The sequence below is a fragment of the Callospermophilus lateralis genome, chromosome 18 (assembly GCF_048772815.1).
Source record: "Callospermophilus lateralis isolate mCalLat2 chromosome 18, mCalLat2.hap1, whole genome shotgun sequence".
Classification (NCBI taxonomy): domain Eukaryota; kingdom Metazoa; phylum Chordata; class Mammalia; order Rodentia; family Sciuridae; genus Callospermophilus; species Callospermophilus lateralis.
Window position 1 is genome coordinate 59,128,293 of NC_135322.1, and position 21,176 is coordinate 59,149,468.

Sequence of the window (21,176 nt, forward strand, 5' to 3'; positions counted from 1 at the left end):
TCCGGGGCTCTGCCTGGGACTCCCTGGAGGAGGAATAAGTGGAAGATGAGGAGGAGATGTCATCCTAGGCAAGCTGAGGGTCTGGCTAGGGGGCCTTCGTCCTCGCCCCTCTGGGTCCAGTCCCCTCCCCAGGTCCAGAAAGCAGATGAGATCCCTCCCTCCTTTTGAACAAAGACCCCACTCTCCAGGCTCCTGTTTTCAGTTTACATCTGTCTACTAGATAGGAATTTCTCCACTTGTCCCTTCTCCTGTCCATCCATCCACTCAGCAAATATGAAGTCCCCACTTCGTGCAGTGTCGGTGCCAGGTGTACGTATTGTACAGGCCAACAGTGGGGCTCACTCTCAGGTGGATGTCCACACACTGAAGCGAGTGTCCACGAGGCACTAGACCCTCTAGACCCCAGACAGAGCTCAGGTTCCAACTAGGGACCAGACGACTCGTTGACTCCCAAACGCCAGGGCTCAGCACACTGTCCATGGTTGCATGTGGCTACCAAACCCTGGACATGTGGTCAGTGTCTGAAGAACCGAATCACTCATTTTACTTGATCCTCTCTGCCTTACACTGAGAGACGGAAGCAGTGTAATTTCCCCCTCACTGTTTTGGTCAGACTGTGTTTCATATTGTTGAAGGGCACATCCAATTGAGATCTATGTCAAAGTTCAAAGACTTGGCACAGAAATGATGTTTGTGAAGTATCTCATGACTGCCTTTTCTATCAAGTATGCATTGATACGATCCTTTTGGTTTAATGGAGTTTAAAGTAATGTTGAAAATCATTTCGCTGTCTCATTTTACTTCCCTAAGAGGGGCTGTTAGTGAGTTTAAGATTGAAAACGTGGCTCGTGTTGTCTCTTACTGGATGGCTCTAGATGTTTTAATAGACAACTGGCATTAAAACAGCAGGCCAGGCGCGGGTCTGGCTACCCAGATGACCTGAGGAGGTGTCGTGTCTAATTCCTTTCACCCCGAGTAACGCTGGGGAAGGAGAGCGCCTTGGCTCCCTGTGAGTTTCACAACCAGACTGTGTTATCCAGACTCCTCGGAGCAGAACCCTCTGGGGATATCAGTAAAGCCACCTCCAAACGGTTATCTCAGCATCGGCGTTTCTTCTTAATCTAGTTTACAACTCCATGTATTTCAAAGGCAAAGAGGGAGAGCCTTCCTGGAAGGTGGGGTGCCTTCCAAGGGGAACTAACCCTGCTTTCAAGATCCCCTCCCCAGGACCACCGCCTCCCCCTGAGGCCTCCAGGGGTACTGGGTAAGCAAATGCAGGTCCTGCAGGGCGGCCACTGTCCCCTTCACTTCTCCGGGGGGTTTCTGTAGTTGTTTTGTTCCAGAGAAGCCGGGGAGAGAATTCACTGGTCCCGGGAAGCATGTGGGCGTGTGGGGAGCCTTCTCCCACCTGTTCCCCGGCAGGTTGGCAGGTTCGTTCGGCTGGTTGCAGGGGAGGAGGGCGGAGGAATTATGGGGAAGAAAAGTGAGAGAGCAATGCACAGGACTGAGGTCACCAGTGTCAAAGCCAAAGCCAACATAGGCAGGGGAATCAGCAATGGGCCAGGTACGCAGAAGTAGTCTCTGTGGGCCTCATAACTGCCCTGACGGCGGGTTCTGAAGGAGCCCCACTGTTCACAAAGTGCAGTCACCTACAGGGGCCCCCTCCACCCACGTGACAACCTCAGGAGGAGGGAGCAGCGGCGCCAGCCGACAGCCCTTCCTCATGCCCATCTTCTCTGCTCAGAAAGCCAAGATTTTGACCAGGTGTGCGCAGGCGACACGGTTCCCGGGAAGCCTAGCAGACGCCAGCTCTGGGGCCTCTGCGAGGTGCATCTTGATCAGGCTAAAGCCACGGCGGTTAGTCCCCTGAGGAGCGCCCACCACGAGGGAGGGAGAAGGGATGGCCTGCAGCTGCTGAGGCGTGTGGGAATCCACTTCTGAAACGCTCTCCTTGCACTGACAGAGGGATGAAGCGCTGGGCACTCTTCTGCCTTGGGTTGGGCTTGTGGGAACCCCTGGCCCTGGAGCCCCACCTCATCCTCTGTCCCAAGCCTGAGAAAAGCATGGATAGAAAGAAGGGAGAGCGTACTTCCTCCATCATGAAGCATGGAAACCAAAACCTCGCATTGTGCTGGGCTGGGACTTCTTAGAGGAGATGACAAGCCATTGACACCATTCAGAGCCAAATTTTCTGTCTCTAAAGACCCCAAACACCCTATTACTGTCTTCTATTTTGGCTCCGTTAGCTGTGGCCCGTGGGAGCTAATTCTAGTCCACTACCTGCTTTTATAGGGGAAAAAAAAAAAAAAAAAAAGAAAGCCTTATCAGAACGCAGCCCGGTATGTTCACACATGGAAACCCACAAAACTTAAATTACTTACCACCTGATGACCATTTATAGAAAAGTCGCCAGCACCTCTCCATAACATGACGACCCAGCCTTAGCCAGCCTACGCGTGTTCACAGCACTTCCCCGAAGGACTGAAAATATTCTGAAATCCCCCAAAGTGTGCAGGATTCCCCTCCCATTTTATAGATGAGGAAATTGATGCTCTGAGAGGTAGAGATACTTGCCTTAAGTCACACAGCTAGAAACGGGATGGGACTGCAAGTCTGACAAACTCCAGGTCATATACTATCGGGTTGAGACTGATTCCGCCTGGGGCCCTCCAGTTCCTGTTGCCTCTCAGGCCTAGGTTTGCATGTTGAAAACCACCTCGGTCAGTTCTGATGTTCAGGCAGGTGAAGATCTCTGTAGATTGTCTGCTTATTGTTTTTCAAACACGCATACCCACTGGGATCCATTAAGCGCCAACACTCTGCCTTTAGAGACACCACGACAAGCCCTGGCCAGTAGGAAAGAACACAGGTCCGACTTCATGGAGCTTTTTAGTCCAGCGTCGGGGAGATATTTAGCTCCTGAATCTCACAGGAAGTACACAGTTACAAAAGGCCATACGATTTGAGAGAAGGAAAAGAGGGGCCTGGGCTGGTCAGGAGCAAGGGTCAGGTGCCGTGGCTCATGGCCTCAAGCCCTCCCTGTTTCAAGACCAGCAAGTGATGCATGGGGTCAGGAGAGGGAGGCAACCTGCTTCACGAGAGGAAGAAGTCACAGGTGCCTCTTGCCTACCTTATGGTGGCATCGGAACAAGGCACCTGCAGAGGGCGGATCCTGCCCAGGCATCCCATTACACCGGGCTCTCACCTGCTTCAGTATGGACCCTATTTTATCCCGGTCCAAGAGCAAAGTACAAAGCTACCCATGTTAGTGGCCACCCTCACTTGGCATCTAACTGCCCTGAATCCTTAGACCTGAAGAGACTCAGACACTGCTCATCAGGAGGTAAAAGGCCTTTTGAAAAATGCAGTAGGGCAGCTCTACAGAGGACACCATTCTAAGTGGACAGAACGATGGTGCAGGGCTGGGACAAAGCCTTCCATGTCACTTTCCCCCCCTCCATAAATGGCTCAATCCTGACCAATAAATCCCATCTACCAGGCAGCAGGCCTTCCCATGTCCAGGGAGGTGTGTTCAAAATCCCTCCTGTCCCCAGAAACAGAATCTTGAAGCTTCCCACTTATTTTTATAAGGCACCAAATGTGAATTCCCTTCTTCTGTGTTGGAAAACTGGAAATTAAGCTTAACGCACAAATCTTTCTTTTCCAAAGAGGCAAGTTGGCCTTCTTCTATCGACAGACTCCAGAGCTTAGATTTATTACAGAATGGTAATCAGGCAAAAGAATAAATGCACTGCATCTTTAATTCATTAATCACCTCGGAAAGCAAAATGAACTACAGTAAAGAAGACAATCTGTTTTCGAATGTTGAAGGTGGGGGAAGAGGAAGCCAGTTTCTCAATAAAAGACAGTTGCTAAAATCCATCTTGTGGGCAGATTAGAGGAAGGACAGTTTGCCTCTGAGTCTGGGTTCCCCTGGGAGGTGGGAGCTCAGCACAGCAGGCTGAGGACCTGGTGTCTGGGAATTTTCCCTGGTGGTCCCCGGTGTCCTCCTCTGGGCTCCTGTTGTAACTCGTATCTTGAACCATAGACTGGCTAAGAGACCAAGCATTGGAGTCTGACAGTCCAGGGTTCAAATTCCTGCCCCATCTGGAAAATGGACAGTCCTGGGGGAGCCGTCCTGACACATCTATCTCGCGGGATGTGGGTCCCCGAGGTGTTTTGTCTCCGCCACATTTTGCTTCACCAAATTCTCATGAAAACAAACCTTGGCTAAGGTTTCAAATACAGGCAAGAACCAAACGCCAGGTTCCCCTGCAGCCACCAGCAGCTGTGCACAGGCGGAGGTGGCATCTGGCTCTGCGTCTCGGATCTGGCCTGGCAGGCGAAGAGCTTGCTTGTTCCTGCTGCTGTTGCCGTCCCTGAGTCCTGGCTACCTGGAAACTAGAAACTGCTGTCTTTCCACCTCTTTAACAGACCTACAAATCGAACAGCAGTTGAGCCAGCATCGTAGCCTCTCTGAGCCAGCCCTCACTATCGAGGTCTGCGCCCAGAAACAACAGAGAGTGATGGCCCCAGAGAGTGTTGACTGAGCTCTTCCAGGGGGTTTTTCTCCCTTTCATCTCTGTACAGGGTTGGCCTATGGCAGCACCCACTTTGCAGATGAGAACAAAAGCCCGCGAAGGAGACAAGTCTGTCCCGCAGGTTCACAGCTGGGAGATGAAGAACGACCACTCACCCCTCCCTGAGCACTTCCTGCCTGGGGTACTGCTGCAGTAGGCTCCCATTCATTCTTGGCAACACACGAGAAAAGCAAGTCTCACTTTCCTCCAGAACAGTCTCAGCGAGGTGTGGTCTGTAGTGAGAGCCGCTCTGTGCACGGCAGGGTGTTGAGCAGCATCCCCAGCTTCAACCTTTAGTACCCTTCTGCCAAGAAATGGCAATCAAAAACATCTCCAGATGTTGCCTAATGTTCCCTGGGAAGCCATGCTGCCCCAGTGGAGTCCCACGGCATGACCACAGGTGGAGGTCATGCAGGAGCTGGGAAGGCATCTGGTCTACCTGATCCCTCCACTAGATTGCTTTCCAGATGTCACGGTAACCATCTTAGGACAGCACATCTCCAGTGCTGAAGTGTGGTCCCTGTTCCTGAATCCCCCGGGGACTGGTTAGAAAGTGTATATTCTCAGGCCCCTGCCCCAGGCCACCTGAATCAGACACAGTGGGGCCGGAATCAAATAGCTAAGTGATTCAGGTCCTCACTGAAGAGGGACAATCAGCTCCTGATTGCAGTTAGTGATTCTCAGCTGTGCATTTGAGTCACTCGGGGAACCCGCAAACAGGGGTGCCTGGGCATCACCCTGATATTCTTATTTAATTCATCAAGACTGGGCACAGGCACTGGGATTTTGAAAGCTTTTGATAATCTCACAAGTGGCCAAAGTTGAGAAGCACCGGCCTAGAAAGTGCTGCCCCAGGTTCTCAGGGAAGTGCTGGTCCAAATCCAATAGGCCAAATAGAAACCATCAAGGATGTCTGTGACCCATCGGTTCAGGTCTTGCACAGATGCAGCAAGGACCTCACAGTGGTCTCCTTTGCTGTCAATCTCAAACCCAAATCACAAAACCTTGCTGCTACTGCTATTATTATTATTATTACTATATTTGCATCCTTTTGCATTGATTTATCTAGATTTCTAAAGTTTGGGGAAGCTACTTAGACTGTACCAGCTCAAGGACAGCCACTAAATGTGGCAGGTTTCTATTTCTCATTATCCTGGATGTGTCTGTAAGGCAATGGCATCGCCACTGTGGGTGGCAATAGAAACCAGCTTTTCCTTTAATAATACCTGAGCATCATCAGGGCTCTGCCTCACCCGATCCCTCCCTCCAGCCCTTGCCTTCCATAACTGACCTGCTTTGTCTCTGTCCCTCCTCAGCCCTTGGCAAGCCTATCTCCTCACCAGCCTTTCAAATTCCAGAGTCATTCACTTATTAACCTGGCTCTGTTTCCCTCCTTTCCTGTTCCCATAGCCCGGAACATTCTGTTCCTTCTTCCCAGGTGTCTATCACCTCCCCTTTTCCTGAAATCCTTCTTTGATGCCTCCAGCCCACAGCATTCTCCCACTTCTCCATTCTTGCGTTTCCCATCAGAACAGCAATATTAGCCGTGCGTTTGGCACTTTTCTGTTTACCGAGTTTATCGCATAGCTTCTGATGCTGCGGGTGTGCAGCTAAGTGCTTGGACAGAGCTCTCCAGGTGGGTGGGAGTGTGGAAGGGACCTCTGACGTTAGAGCACCAGCATCCCCCCCCCCTGCAAGCATCCCACCACGGCTCATTGCACACTGCCAATATCAGTCCCTGAATGTGGAATTGGGAAAATAAACACACCATTGGCTCCTGCAAGTCAGAGACACAGGCTCTGGCACACGGCAAACATTTACTGGGAATGCATTTTGTGTAAGGCCCTGTGTTAAACCCTGAGCACAGGGAAGAAAAAGTAGAACACTGGAACACTGGATCACACCTAGAACGGTACAACAACAACAACAAAAAATGCCTTTCCAGAGTGGCAGGTGACAGGCAGAAGATAAGGGACAGGCAGATAAAAAAGAAGGGAGCAGCCAACCTTTCTCAAACAGACTATGTGGTTCCCTTGAGTCCTGAGAACAAAAATCCTTGATGTTTTTGGACCAAGAAGGTGTAGTTGTGGCTGGTCACTTCCGCTGTCACCTGAGTGATAATAGGAATACACAGTAGAAAATGGCACTTAAGAAATATCACCCAACTGGTTGGTTAACCTGCAGAGAATTCCACAAGGCTGGCTCTAGCATCCCCCTCTGAAAGTTGGGGACACAAGGACCTAGAGAGGGGAAGTGACTTTGCCAAAGCCACCAGCCTAGGAAGGTGTGGCATTGAGGACCGTGGAAGCTGCTTGACCTGAATTTCCAAAAAGCAAAGTGGTCCTTTCCTGCATCAAAGACTGACTTAGCGAATAGTCCCTTAGAGAGAACTATTCCCCAAAGGTATTCAAACTGGGCTTCACTGACCTGGAGCCCAGGGAGACCCAGGGGAGGGAGGAGGGCCAGGATTTGGAGGACCCACTCTAACCTCAGCAGCTTTCTGTTTCTATTTTATATAGTGATCCCACATAAACTTTCATTTTACAAATGGCTCCTCTGCTGAAACAAAACAAAATAAAATGAGTTTGAAAGCCTCTGATTCGCGCTACATCCTTAAATTTATGGAAGCGGTAACTGAAGCCGGGGGAGCTGCTAGCGGTCATTTCCACCACACTGTATTTCTCTCTAACCTGATGGAGTGTGAGAAGACGACAGGAGTGAAAGAACTTCGGGGAGATTTTCAACAATGCATCACAGCTCAATGATCTCCCTGCCAAAATGGAAAACTGCTGAAACAAAAGTTTTAACTGCCAGGAACCACTGCCCCTGGACCCAAAGCAGTGGGTATGGACCCCCCTTGCTGTCCTCTGCTGGGTCCCTGCAGCAAGGGTCTCTGGAATTTCCAGGCTCCGGTATCACCAACTTCTCAACCCCCAGTTGCATCCAGATTCAGGCTGGAAACACTCGACCTCCTGTTGTTTTACATAATTTCTCTGCAGGGGGCCCTGCCCTACTCACTGTCTCCCCCAAAATGCAACAAAAGGTCAAAGAAGTGGAGCTAGGGACCCTCAGCCTGTGCTGCCTACCTGCCATGGGACTCTCTCTTCATCTTTTCTCCTCCAGAGAGAAGGGCTATGACTGCATTGCTGTATTTTAAGATATAGCTCACAAATTAAAAACCGAAAGAAGAAACACATTTTTCTGTCAATGGCTTAAGGGGATTCCACCTCTAAGCTGCTGCTAAAGCTTTCTTAGTCTTTTTTACATTTGTAGCATTTTGGAGCAATTTGCTGGAGTCAAAGAAAGCAGTGAAATTTCCACAACCGACTTCAAAGCCCCCAAATCCTGCATCAGTGGAAGGGAGTCTGGTAGCAACACCAGAGGGGACGTTTTTCAAAGAGGCGTGTGTAGCAACGTGCCAGGCATTTTTGCCCTGCGTCTGCGATTGATGTTAATGGCAGACATGTGACCAAATCCCCTTGTAGTTCTTTGAAAAAATGCCCCTCCCTTTCTTCCCCCCAATACTGTGGGCTGTGACAATGCAGATGATATGGGAAAAGAAAAAAAAGCCAGAAGAGCTGGCTCAGCTCAATGAGCCCCACTGGCCTTAATGAACCACCTCGGCCCCTTTTACCTGCTGGAGAGTGTGGAGCAGAGACAGGTGGAATGAGCAGAGGGGCTACCGGGATGGCTTCCCCCTTGGAAAATGAATTCTGGGCAGAAATGGTTTAAGAAAGGGATATCGGGCTCTATCCCAGGGCGCGGTCACAGTGGCTCATTCTCTCTTCTGTCACAAAGGCTTCCCTTCCCTCCCCTCCTTGGCCTGGCCTTCCAATTTCTTCTCCACCTGGCCACAGTTTCTCCATCTTGGTCCATGCTCAGGGTAATCCTTCCTCCTCTACACCTAAGTGACCCGTCGGTGTCAGCTAAAGCCCCAGCGCCAAGTTCGTTTTGTGCTATAGGTGGTACACAGTGTTAGTGGAATTCGATCTTAAAACCCTTAAATCGTCACAACCCATCAGAGAAAAGGAACATTTTCAAAAGATCCATTTTCAATAGATCTCCAAAAGAGGACGTTCAGAAAGAGCCCTGGTGCGGAGGGCACTTAGCAAGCTGTCCAGGAAAGGAAACATAGCCACAACAGTGACCAGACAGTGACAGGAGAGGGGTCTTTTTGAAAAGCTGGGAGAAGATTAAGAGAACGATTTCTAATTTTGACAGACTGCAAAGCCATTCTCTTTGGCATTTCACAAATTTTGTGGGCTCTGATCAGCGGCTGGTTTTCTGGTCTGTGTTCCTAATTGCTCATCCAGGTGCACCCTGAGCTTTCTGGAAAGGCTTTGAGATAACTACTACATGCCACTCACTCAAAAATATATGAGGTGTGAACTCTGTGCCCACGGTGCACAGTGTCCAAGAGGAGAGAAGAGACTCAGGGCACAGTTGTCTCACTAGGTAGGTCACGAGTGTCCCCAACAAAGGTCCATTATTTTTGTGGCTTAACCCAGTGCTTTAGTGGAGAATCGATGTGTCTGAGCATCTATGTGTGATCCAGCCTCTTGGTTAACGGGAGCCGAGGTCATTTTCCCTTGCTCCCGTTTCTGCTACAACCCGGCTGCATACCACATAAGCACCTGAGGATAATGATGACAAATAATATAAATATCTCATTCGAATCCACAGAAGACTGTACGCATAATCCAGGAATACATCTATCCTTGTAACTGGAAAGCTAAATACATTATTCTCCTTTGTATGCAGAAAATTTTTTGAAAAATTACACTGTTAAAATTAGCCGTTCTACCAGCTCAAAACCATTGTAGATCCCGTGGCTCACACACGGGGTCTGGGAAGAATGATGGGTGAGCTGACTGTGTAGACACAGCAAAGGTTTTTTGATTTTCAGTCACTTGACCCATTTTGCAAAAGAAAAGAAGGAGACCCAGCAAGGAAATCAGGGGACTGTGACCCACTCAGGTCCCAAGGGCTGCTTAGTGCCAAGACAGGCTTAAAGCTGAGGCTTCCGATTCCTGTTTCCTTTCTGGGGGTACCTTATCCAACTGCTTATAAAGTGTAGATTGATGTTAATAGAGCACTGGGAAGGCCAGAGAATGAGGGGAGAAACAAAGCAATTGTTCATCCCTCTCCATTTTAAACTGACCTGGGAAACGCTGAGTTGGCAGACATGGGATTAAAATGCGGGACTATCACCAGCAGCTCCTTTATCTACCATGTCCCTTGGACTCTTCTCCAGGAGTTCTCAGGCCTGGTTGTACATTTGAATTTCTGAGAATTGCTTAAAAATTAAAAATACTGATGCCTGAGCACCATCCACCCCCAAAGGTTCTGATTTACTTGTTCTGGGGCAGGATGTAACTGTTTTTTAACCCCCACCCCCATACACCAGAAGACCCCAGGCTGACCACCACTGTCTAGGATCAGAGACCTGTTTAGGATTGGACATGCCTCAAGCCCTCTCATTGCTGTCTCCAAAGGAAATGCAGATGAGTCTCAGGTACCACTTTCCCTCCCCTATGCTGGGAACCAACCAGAGCAGGAGTCCAGTTCAACCCCGTTCTCAGAAAATCTGACAGGGCAGGCAGGCAGCTGGCCGTGAGAACCCACCCCGAGCCACCGCTGAATGGATGAGAGTGAGTGGACCTCCAGCTCTGCAGACAACTGGAATTTAAAACCTCCAACCAACCTGTGCGTGGAACTTCAGAGGAAAGGCCACGTTTCCTGTGGGACCCAGGCAGGGGAGAAGGTGGGAACTGAGCGTATGCTGAGCTGGGTTGGTAGGGAACACGGGCAGATGTGCCAAAGGAAAGGTGGGAGGAAAGAGGGACGTGGAATGGACTCTATCCCTGTTTCTCCTCCACGCCAGGTTTTATTTCATATTCATAATAGACACCTTTATCCCTATAACAAAGGTACAGAAACCTCAAGGCAGTTTCTGAGGAATCCCCAGCCAAAGCCCTAGGAAATTAAAACACTCCTTACAGTCGCTCTGTTGTCCTTGGATGGCTCGTCCAGGGTTTTTATCAGAGCAGAGGATCCCAAACAGGGCTCCTGAAATCCTACGGGGAGCCATGAGCCGTTCCCATTGCTGTGACACACAGGGTCACCCCATGACCGCTCTCTTCTCTGGAACCCACGTCATGGGATCATGCTGATCCGATAAACAAAATGAACACTTAGAAAGACAGATGAATCACTCAGACATGGGGTACAGGGGAAGACTAATGAAAGAGTTCTTCAGTGCTAAAGACAATAATAAGAACTTCAATACTTTATTTTTTAAAAACCTGTCCCCACACAATGCTAGTTCCACGAGATGGTTAACTAAAGAACAACTCCTCTGCTCACATAAATTTGGAAAATATCCGGCACCCTTTGTGTTGGTACAACACACACACACACACACACACACACACACACACACACACATTAGCATATAAAGGTTCTGAGGTGATGATACCAAAATTACATGTTTAACTTGAATCCATAATTTCTCCAAATCATTGACCACAGAAGTCCTCAAAGCATAGCAATCCCCCCACCCGGCCTTTTCATTTTTTCAGGGATAAAAAGTAAAGCAGATAATAGCTCTATTACCTTTTTTTTTTTTTTTAAGAGTAATAATAGATATAAACTATTGTTCTCAATTTTTCAATTTTGAAAACATTTTTTTTTAAAGCAGAGGGGGAAAGTCCAATATCATAATAGCAAAGTTATTCTAACACAAACCACAGCTTGCAAGGTCAAGGTCAAATTTTCATCCTATATAACACTGTCCATGGTCAAGCATGGCAGGGTGTTTACCCTGTGCCAGGTGCTTTACATACATTATCATATTTAACTCAGGTGCTTTACATACATTATCATATTTAATCCTTTGCACAGGTCTTTGAGGGACTACCCCTATCTTACAGATGTGGAAACTCTGTGTTCTTTTCAGTGCTACTTCGGATTTTGCTGACAACTTTTTATTAGATGGGGCTTTCACTGGAGTGATTTAATGTGGATTTATCTTCACTATCCAGCAATTTCCTGAGTGCCAATTGTGCACCTGACACTTTACACATTACAAGGTATTAAGGAAATGTATCATCTATTATTTTTTAAATGTGTTTGAAATGACAATCTTTATTTTTTGAGTAGAGAAAGTTGGCTCCATTACCTACCAAAATCCAACCACGGGATCATTTGCTTTTAGAGCTGGAAGAGTGCTGGGGATGGAGACTGTGAGCAGTCACAGCTCCTGTCCTCCAGACATGGCTCAGAGGATTCGTGTTTTATTCTGGCTTCACTTGACCCCACTCAGATGGAGATGACCAGGCAGGAAGGGGTCCCTGGGCTCCCGCTGCACACGTGGAGGTTACCAATGGGGTGTGCAATGGAGGAGTGAGGGACAGACTGGGCAGGACAGGGGCAGCTGGTGTCTATTTAGAAACACCTGCATAGGGTCCAATGTCACCTTCATTGCTTTTGTGCCTGAGTTTCCTCAACTGAATAGAGGAGATTAAAATACCTGCCCCTCTGGTTGATTTAAGAATAAAAGATGGCACAGGTGTTGGCTCCTAAGAAAGATCCAACCCAGAGTAGCTCGACCTCAAGCCTACGCAGCTTTGGACGACCTCTGAAGGGCAAGACTGGGCAGAACACCCTTGTCCTCAACTCCAAGGAAGTTTCCTCTAACTCCTGACAAACTGGTGCTGTCCCCAAGAGACCAGAAGAAATGCTAAATACCAACTCTCCTTTAAATACAAAAAAAAAAAAAGTTCTTGATTCTCATTATAGTCTCTATACTTTCAAAGTTAGAGAAAAAATAAGTCTGTAGTAAAAATTTTTGAATGAATATTAGAGTCCAAAACCCGAGAAATGTTCTAAATTGTGACCGGATCTCTGTGACTCACTCAGGAAACCCCTTTTCTATGTTTTCCTCTTCATTTGGGTGATCTTTGCAAAAACCTGAGCTCCAGATAATCACTCACTCAGACTCTCCAATACCTGTGACGCCGGTTACACGTGCCTACACTCCAGTTGCAAATTTATGTCTCTGGTACCTTTGTAAAAAAAAAAAAAAAAAAATATATATATATATATATATATATATATATATATATATATATATATATATATATATTCCAATTTCAGAACATAAAACCCTGCTAATAAACAAGTAACAGATAGCAAATAACCAGTAGAACGTCTTCTCTAGAAATAAATTTCAATGAATGAGATAACCTGGCATTAACGTAAAATGATTTCGGTTTACTAACATTCGTAAATTCCATCCTTCATTACACATGACACTGTGTGCCTCTAATGTGGTATGGCTGTTGTGTTTGTAACTTATAGACAACATTTTGTTGCACTGCAATGTTTTGGGGTGTGTGTGTCTAGGCTCAGGCCAGGGACCCATTTTCCGGAGAGCCACACCAAGCACTGCTCGTCAATGCCAGGACTAAATACCCGGGACTCAGGTGGATGCCAATATTTTCACTGATACTTATGATCAATTTCCTCTCCAGTTTCACAGCATGTATCCTTTTCCACCCTTAAAGATTTTATTGTTCGGTGCCTTGTTTCTAGATAGAATTCTATAGTCCTGATCGTTTCTCATATTAACAGCTTAATATTTAAACTTGGGAAGACAGACAAGGAAAAATGGAATGAGAAAACTTTAGGTCGCCCAGTAAATCACACTTGCCTCTCACTTGACAGACCTCAGGCTGAGTTTGACAGGAAGCCCTCCCCTAAACTGCCCTTCCACCTTTGAACCCGAAGGTCCAAGCAATAAGTAAATAATTTTGGTTGGATATTAATTACAAATTATGTTTTTTCCTTTAAAGAATTAATTAAAAACACTAGATGGAATAAATATTTCAGGAGACCAGCAGCAAAGTGGGAAAATACCATGTGTTTGGAGTTTTAGTGCCCTCTGAGTACGGAAATTTATTTGCAGCAAGCAGAAAATAGACAGCCAGCATAAAAACACAGCAGAGTCCCTCTAGTAAAATTATTTATCAAGCTAACAAGGGAGGGACCCTTCTAGTAACAACAAGCCAGCCAGGAAAAGCCAAGGCTTTATATTTTACCTTTGGGTTAGCAAACCAGTAAAAATGCCAACTGACAAGCACTTCACATAAACATTTCTTTCTAAATGAGCTTCCTTGTTAGGGGGAAAAGGAAAGAAAAAAAGTCTTCCAAGCTAAGGAGTACTACAGCTTCCAGAGAATTCTAGCATGCATGTCCTGACCCTTCAGTACACACGTAGACAACTGAAGACACAAGGTAATGTGCATTACAAATGGAGTCTAAGTAGCAGATTAGAGGTTCATCACGGAACGCCTGCTTGCGCCCTCAGCAGTGTGTCCTCTTACTTGGATGTTTAGGAGTCATGGGATCAGAAGATGCTTTTTCAGAATCAGCTTTAACAGACCCTGAATCAAACTCCTTCCATATATATCTACAAACACCAATGTGCACTGACATTGCCGCTAGTGTACAGGACTCATTGCTATATATTTTTTTAATATTTATTTTATGAGCAAAACCCCAAGGTGGGATTTTACAGTTTAGCTTAACGATACCAAACTTTGATTATAAATTACAAGTCTCTTTATTGCAGCTTGCAATAAAGCATAACAAAATATCAAAAATAACACAAGAAAGAAAGAAAAGGAAAAAGAAACCTTGGAGTCAGAAGCACCTAGTGGCCTGATCCCAATTAAATTTTAAAGAAATAGTAAAAAAAAAAAAAAAAAAAAGGCATTCTCAGAATAACTGCATCCTCAATGGCTCTGAGAGTAACTTCTGCTGAATTTACAATGAAATCACGTGCTAGGATCCCATCTTTGCTAAAGTGAAAATCCCCTGGGTTAATGGTGCAATAATAGGAAGGTGCCTTTTTATTGTGGAAGAAAACGATGCTGGTGCACAGTTACATGAATGACACTGTAAAATGTTGAGTGGAGACAGCCAGAAACCCCTTGTAGGAACCAGACGCCCACCCTGCTCCCCACCCATGCCTTAGAAAAAGCTTCTCAGCAACAGGGATGGCGTTTCATTATTAACACCAGCTGACTCAAACAAAATAGGAGGAAAAAGCGAAAAACAAATCCTTCCTTATTTTTTCCTTCTCCAGAACAGGGTGACATTTCATGACGCCTCTGTACAACTTCCCACTCTCAGGCAGGAGCCAAGTTGTGCCCTGTGCTTTTCTTCCAGGGTCAAGGCCTGCACTCTCTAACTCTAATCCTACGACCCAGTTCAGGATCTGGGTGCATTATTTGCCCACAAATCTGTAGGGGTGATTTATAGCACAGACCTTGCGGTATTTCATGACCACATTCCTTCTTTGCCCTTGGATGAGGGGTTACCAAGCAAGTAGAGATCAGAGCAAACAGATCTAACACTCTAAATAACTAGGCTCCCCAACTGCCAGTGGAGCAGGTTGGAGGAATGTCTGAGCACTTCACATGCTTAGCCACCACTTTACCACCCTCACCTGAGCGGGTACTCCACTTTGAAAGCTGCAGAAATGGAAGTTCTGATGCAGTGGCTCTTTTGGATCAGAGAATATTGAGCAGGTGGGGAGGTGATGGATCTAGGAAAAGAATGAGATGTCAAAGGGCTCTGAACATAGGGTGTGTCTCCTTCTCAGAAGGAGTGAGAGAAATCCTGTTCCCGTCCTGTACCCTCTCACTCTAGGAGGGCCAAGCCAGACTCAACCCTATAAACGCCTTGATAAAGCTGGTGATAGCCCATGCACTTTAGTTTCTTATTGTTCTAGACCATGGCAAAAAAAAAAAAAAAAAAAAAAAAAAATGCTCAGAGCTTGAAAAGGAGAAAAAGAAAAAGAAGATACGAAAAGTCTGGGGGAAAAATATAATAACAATTCAACAAACAGCCTTCAACTGCTGGCACAGAGCTTCAAGTGCGTGCGGGGCACAGATGCAAAGCCTCATAAAGCAGGTCTTAGGCTGGGTCACAAAGGTCCACTGCGGGGAAGGAGATTTCTAACCTCTGTTGGCTCCCTCGCTGCTGAGAGGCCAGCTGTGCCAAGCATCCCTGCCAGAGGCAGCTCATGGTCCAGCCTGCTCAAGGTACAATGAGCACCTTAAAATGATGTGAAAGAATCCTAATTGCTCCATGAAAAGAGAGAGAGAAAGAAGAAAAAAAGTAGGGAAAATAAACAGAAAATTATTTTCTATGCAAAACATTCAGCCCAGTAAGACCCCTAACATTAGGTTTCTCCCCCATTTCCTGCACATCAGGAACGAACCTCATTTGAAGCATAAGCAAGCCTGAGGCACACCACTGTGCAGTGTAGACCCCAGCCCTTGAATCAACTACCATGGTTAACACAGGGACTCTGCGTTGATCAACTTTACAGAGGCCGAGTCAGCCCCGCGTTACGATCCTTTTAAATAATCACAAACCCCAACTCGGCCCTGCTGCTGGACGCAGGTAGAAGAAGAAAAGAAACTTCCAGCCCAGCGCCCAATCTGAAGGAAGACGACCTCAGGGTCAATTTCACAGAGCACTTCAGATCAATTCAATTCTCACCTTCGCTGCCTACCTGGGAGCAAATGAACTTCCCCTGCTTTTCAATAGACTGAAATGACTCAAAATCGTCACTGGCTGCATGGGAATGACCACATTAATAGAAGATGCTGGCAATTCCTACCAACAGCTCCCTCTGCCTCTGTTTTTGGACTTGTCTGCCTCACCTCACCTATGATTGTGTCGTAGGATGCGCCCTGGATTCCTAATCAGGTGAGAATGTCTTCCAGCAGCTTACACCTGAGGTGGACTGCTCAGTGGCCATCTTGTCCCCATTGAGGAGAACTGTAAATCCCACAGCCGGTTTGATTTTTCCCATGGAGCACCTGAAACTGGGCCCTCCCCTCCCCCACCGAGGCAGGCTAGTTCCCATCTGCGAGGATCTAAGTGCTAATAGCTTTATTACATTTCCTGTAGATGCTGGACAGGCACACTGAATTTCCCCCCTGGGTTTCCCTCGTCCTGGCATTTTCCAAATATTACAAAATGGAAAGCAAAAACAAACAAACAAACAAACAAAACCCTCAACCCTGGTGCTTAGCTCATTTATTGCTGATAATTTCATTAGGTGCCAGGAAAAGCAAAAAAAAAAAAAAAAAATGCAGACACAAAACAACAACATGACAGCAATTTTTTGGAGTGAGGAAATGAGAGACTCAGCAAGCTGCAGGTGAAGGGAGTTTCAACACTGGCGTCTGCGAACAGCAGCAGTAAATCTGAGCTTTTGGCAGGTGACGGAGTGCACGGCGTGCTTTTAGAACGAAAGCTTTTTACAGGAGCATCATTGTTTTAAGTAATGAGTCCTGCACTCGTGTAGAAATTCCTTCTTCCTTTCTTCCCCCCAAATCCATCACATTTCTTTAAGTCCACCCGGCTAACAGTATACCAGAGTTGACTGAAAATAATACACATTCGTGTGGCATCATTAGACCAGTTCTTCTGCTATAATTAATTGATTGAATCAGCTCGGTCGTGGGCCAGTGTCTGGAGAACGGAAGACATTAGCCAGACTATGTAAAGGGGGTGCAGTGGCTGATACAGAAAGGCGCGAGAAAAATAAACTAACAACAACAACTAAAGCAATCAGGGGAAGTCTGAACAATGAAATACCTTAACCAGAAGTGCTCCCCCTGATTTTGTTAGGTAGACACCCTGATGCAACATGCTTGAGTTCTATCGTGGAGTTTGTGATAGGTTGGTCCCATTGCAGATCTCTCAGCAAGATACATGCTCCTGCTCTGGTTGTGGGTGAGGGGGTTTAATTCCGAGAACCAAGTATGTAGAAGCCCTGAGAAAGGCTTCAGTGAGGACAGGGCCAAGAGCAGCCATGTGGGCCTTTCCCGCGAGGGACACCAGCTTAAGGCCTCTTTACTTTTACATTTGAACTAAATAGTCACACAGGGTGTGCTGAGACACCCCGTCAACACTGGGCATCGGGATTTTGCATTTTATTTCTGAAAGATTATGGGCAACACGGAAAGAAGAGTAAGCAAAGTAGAAACGAGGTTTCTGAGCACTTGGGCTGGTTTTGTTCTGTTGTGGTTTAGTTTATCCTCACTCACAAGACAGCGATGCCTTCCTCACATTTGACAGCCTTTTGAATTCCTACCATTGACATAAGTACGGTCGGGGTAAAACATGTCCAGGCCATAAGACTAGAGAAACAATTGATGGGTACTTGGAACCGAGGAAGTGCTGTTTCTACGGGTCCCATCAGCATTCCCTATAAGTGAATGCAAAGCCACAAGCAGGCCTCCTCCCTGTTTGTGTCACGCCTGCCTTCCTCAAGGAAGCTCTGCAAGGCTCAGGGCTGCATCCAGAGGGGTCTGAGCCAATGTCAGGAACATCTGAAATGGGCAGAACACAGACCTGAGCTGGCTAAGATCTGTCACCCGCTTCCCAACTGGGGTTTCAGCACCTAGCACACAAGAGCACATTTGGAAGACCTGCTTTCCAGCTCGGTGCAAGTCATGGGCTGTGGGGCATCTCCTTGTGAAGATTCAAACTTGCAGACAGAGTCCGAGGCTCATCCAAGAACCACCCTGAATGTGAGGGTCACGCAGTGTCCTTACATGTTTCCATGGCAACAATCGCACCTCAGTTAGCAGCGATGCTACCTATAAACACTTTCCATCAAGTGGCCATACTGGGTGAAAGGTGGACAAGAAGGGTGGAGTGTGCATCTCGGGTTAGAAGACCTCCTCCAGAAAGGGCAGTCTTGATACACCATGCATCGGGGTCGATTTGCATATGTTAGGCTGTACCAGGTGCTCATGGAAAAATGTTAGTCAGGATCAAGGGGTGCTACCAAAAAGGAAAATTCAATCTTTTTTGCGATACCACTTGGGATGAATATTTTGTAATATGTCCACGAACCATTATATAATCTGGACCGTGTTTCTGAGAATAAATGAAAGGTAATTAAACGGCTCCCCTAATGGCTTGTGATTTAATTTTCAGACCTTAGCCTAGAAAACTGCTAGAAATAAGTCACAAACCTGAACATGATAGAAATTAGCCAAAGGGAAGAAAACCTCGTGGTTCACCATTTTTTGGTTTTCACCACTGAAATCCCTTAACCAAAGTGACTTTCTGAAAATAAACTAAGTAACTCCCCCAAGAGGACCAAGTATTGAACTTTTCATATATCAGCTTATAATATCTAATATCACAGAGGAACTTCAAGGAATTGTCTTCCTCATCCCCAAATTCCCCATCTGACCAAATGCCTTTCTCTTCTTTTCTCTTCCTTGCTCTCACCTGTCAATCATGTTCACAGCTGAAATTTGATTTCTCTCCCACCAGTAACCTTATATGAAATATTACCAGGAGGGTCAGGACCAGTGTGAACCTTACTTTTAAAGTTCATTAACTCTTTGTTCAAAACGGATGGTTTCAACGTCACAAAGCCTGCACAGTGGCTTTGTGGTCCTAGATCATCATATTGAACCGGCCGTTTTCAAATTGCAATTAGAAAGATGAGGACAAGAGAGGAATAAAGTATTGGAACTGCATGCGCTCACACCAGACACATTAGTAAACCTCAAAGGTATACATGGAATTAAAATCCATGTATGGAAACTATTAAAGAAAATGTTAATTTCATATAAGGTTAGCAATGAAACAATATTTCATATTCACAATCCAGTTATTCAGCGAGACTCTCATCATAGCAGCATGTAGTAGTAAGTAATCAGATACTATTTTTGAATAGAGAGAAGAAATGAGTTCTGTTTTTCCAAAGCTCTCCATTTGCCAGATCTTTAAAGTGCCTCTTTTGCAAAGAGTAGCAATTTGACAGTGTGACTTTTGCCCCCCTCAGTTTCCACTAGGAACCAAAAAGAAAAAAAAAAATGTATTTCATGCAAATTTCTCAGCAAGCAAAAATTTCAATAATAAAAAAAAACTAGGTGCCATTAGCCAATGAGAGGTAACAAGAATACATAGAACTACGACACTAAATAATTATTGGTGTGAAGGTGTTAGTCTACCTCTCCAAATGAAGAGGGTTTATAATTAAATTCATGCTGGGATACTTGTAATTGAAAACCCATTTAAATAGCTCAATTTCATTTTTTTTTTTTTTTTTAGTAGATGAAAATCAGATTTCTGTTTCCCACTTGTCTCCTCCCCTCCCCTTCTGTCTCCAATTGAAGTGGGGAGTTGTTCCAGAGACACATTTGGATGCAGAAGGAAGGCCACACTGTGCTTTGAAATTATATTAAATTTTCCAAATGTGAGTCTGGACCAAATTATAAGCAACTCTAAATTTGGAATATTTGTTAGGCCCAGGTAGAACTACCCAAGGGCAATGAATGCCAGTTGCATGGATTCATCCAAATGGCCTGACATTCACCTTTTGCAGTGTCAACACACTATGTGGGATCAAGCCAAAGATCTGAGATCTACTCAGACTGAATTACTCTGTAAGTGACATCGATGTAATGAAATAAATACAGACAATGAATGCATGCTGGTTCTCACACACACTTGCTTCTATGACTCCTCTGCGGCATCTAGTATCACGTTGTAGGGTGCATGTGAAACCTAAATACTAAAACTATTCCAATCGGGTACCTTTCACACCCAAAGAATGAGCAGCATCCCCTGCTTGCTGGCTAACTTGTCCTCTCACGGCAAACTCACTAAAACAAGCGCATGCAAATCAAAAATCAAGATGTACCTCTTTGACTTCAGGCAACTGGACTTTTCACATCACTGATGTAGAGGACTCCCTTGGGTACCTGATTTAGCAAATATATTAAAATAAACAAAGGGTAATTAATAACCATGAAGAATGTTTCAAGGATAGTACGTTAATGGCAGCATAACTATGAAAAGGGCAGAGTTGGACCAAAAGAAGATGGATTTAGTTCCACTTGCTTCTGCCTGGTGGCCTCAGCCCAGTCAGATCAGAGGAGGGGTTGGCATGGAAGGGGGTGGCCTAGACTGCTGGTGGCTGCCTCTGAACTCTGGCTCCCCCACTGGGAGCCTGAACCCACCGGCCTTGCAGTCTGGGTCAGTCCTGAAGCTGTTTGCAGTTCAAAGGGACCCAAGAGATTCTGGGTTCCCTGTGGGAAGGACTCAATCATTTCTGATGGGCTTCTCATTCACAAGGGATTTTGGCAGGCAGTGAACTAGGCCACATTCTCTTCCATTTTCTACCCGCTCCTCTGTTGCTCTGATCTGTCCTGCTAACACTGCCGACCTTAACTGCAAACGTTCTTTAACAAACAGAACCATTTAGATACTCCCCCTTTATTTATTAACCACTTCTCTGTTTAAATTCCTAGCAGGGAGTACTTAGAATAGTGATACCAAAATGAGGTTGCTTAAAAAAAAAAAAAAAAAAAAGACGTTTTGCTTCACAATGAATAACAAAACACAGTAATTCACAGTAGTTAGCTTTCTATGGTTCAAAAAACCCTTATTGCCATTAGCTGTACTAATGTAAGTGGCAAAATAATGATCATTTACTGTACAGAGCCCAATATTTTCCAGACAGCAGTTTAATAACAAAGCAGA

At 45.9% G+C, this 21,176-nt stretch overlaps 1 protein-coding gene across 9 annotated transcripts in view; it reads right to left on the reverse strand.

Moving 5' to 3' along the window:
* The window catches only part of Maf (MAF bZIP transcription factor), a 310,546-nt gene that overhangs the window by 276,631 nt on the left and 12,739 nt on the right, over nucleotides 1-21,176 (reverse strand). For 7 of the 9 annotated variants that reach the window (XM_076838504.2, XM_076838508.2, XM_076838509.2 and 4 more), the window contains exon 2: nucleotides 20,335-20,395. The exons of 1 other annotated variant lie outside the window; for it this stretch is intronic. In XM_076838504.2, the coding sequence (XP_076694619.1) occupies nucleotides 20,362-20,395 (34 nt within the window). In that variant the 3' untranslated portion in view covers nucleotides 20,335-20,361. Of the gene's footprint in view, nucleotides 1-17,870; nucleotides 17,999-20,334; nucleotides 20,396-21,176 lie in introns of those variants that run through there. One more of the 9 variants, XM_076838511.2, reaches the window with a different exon arrangement.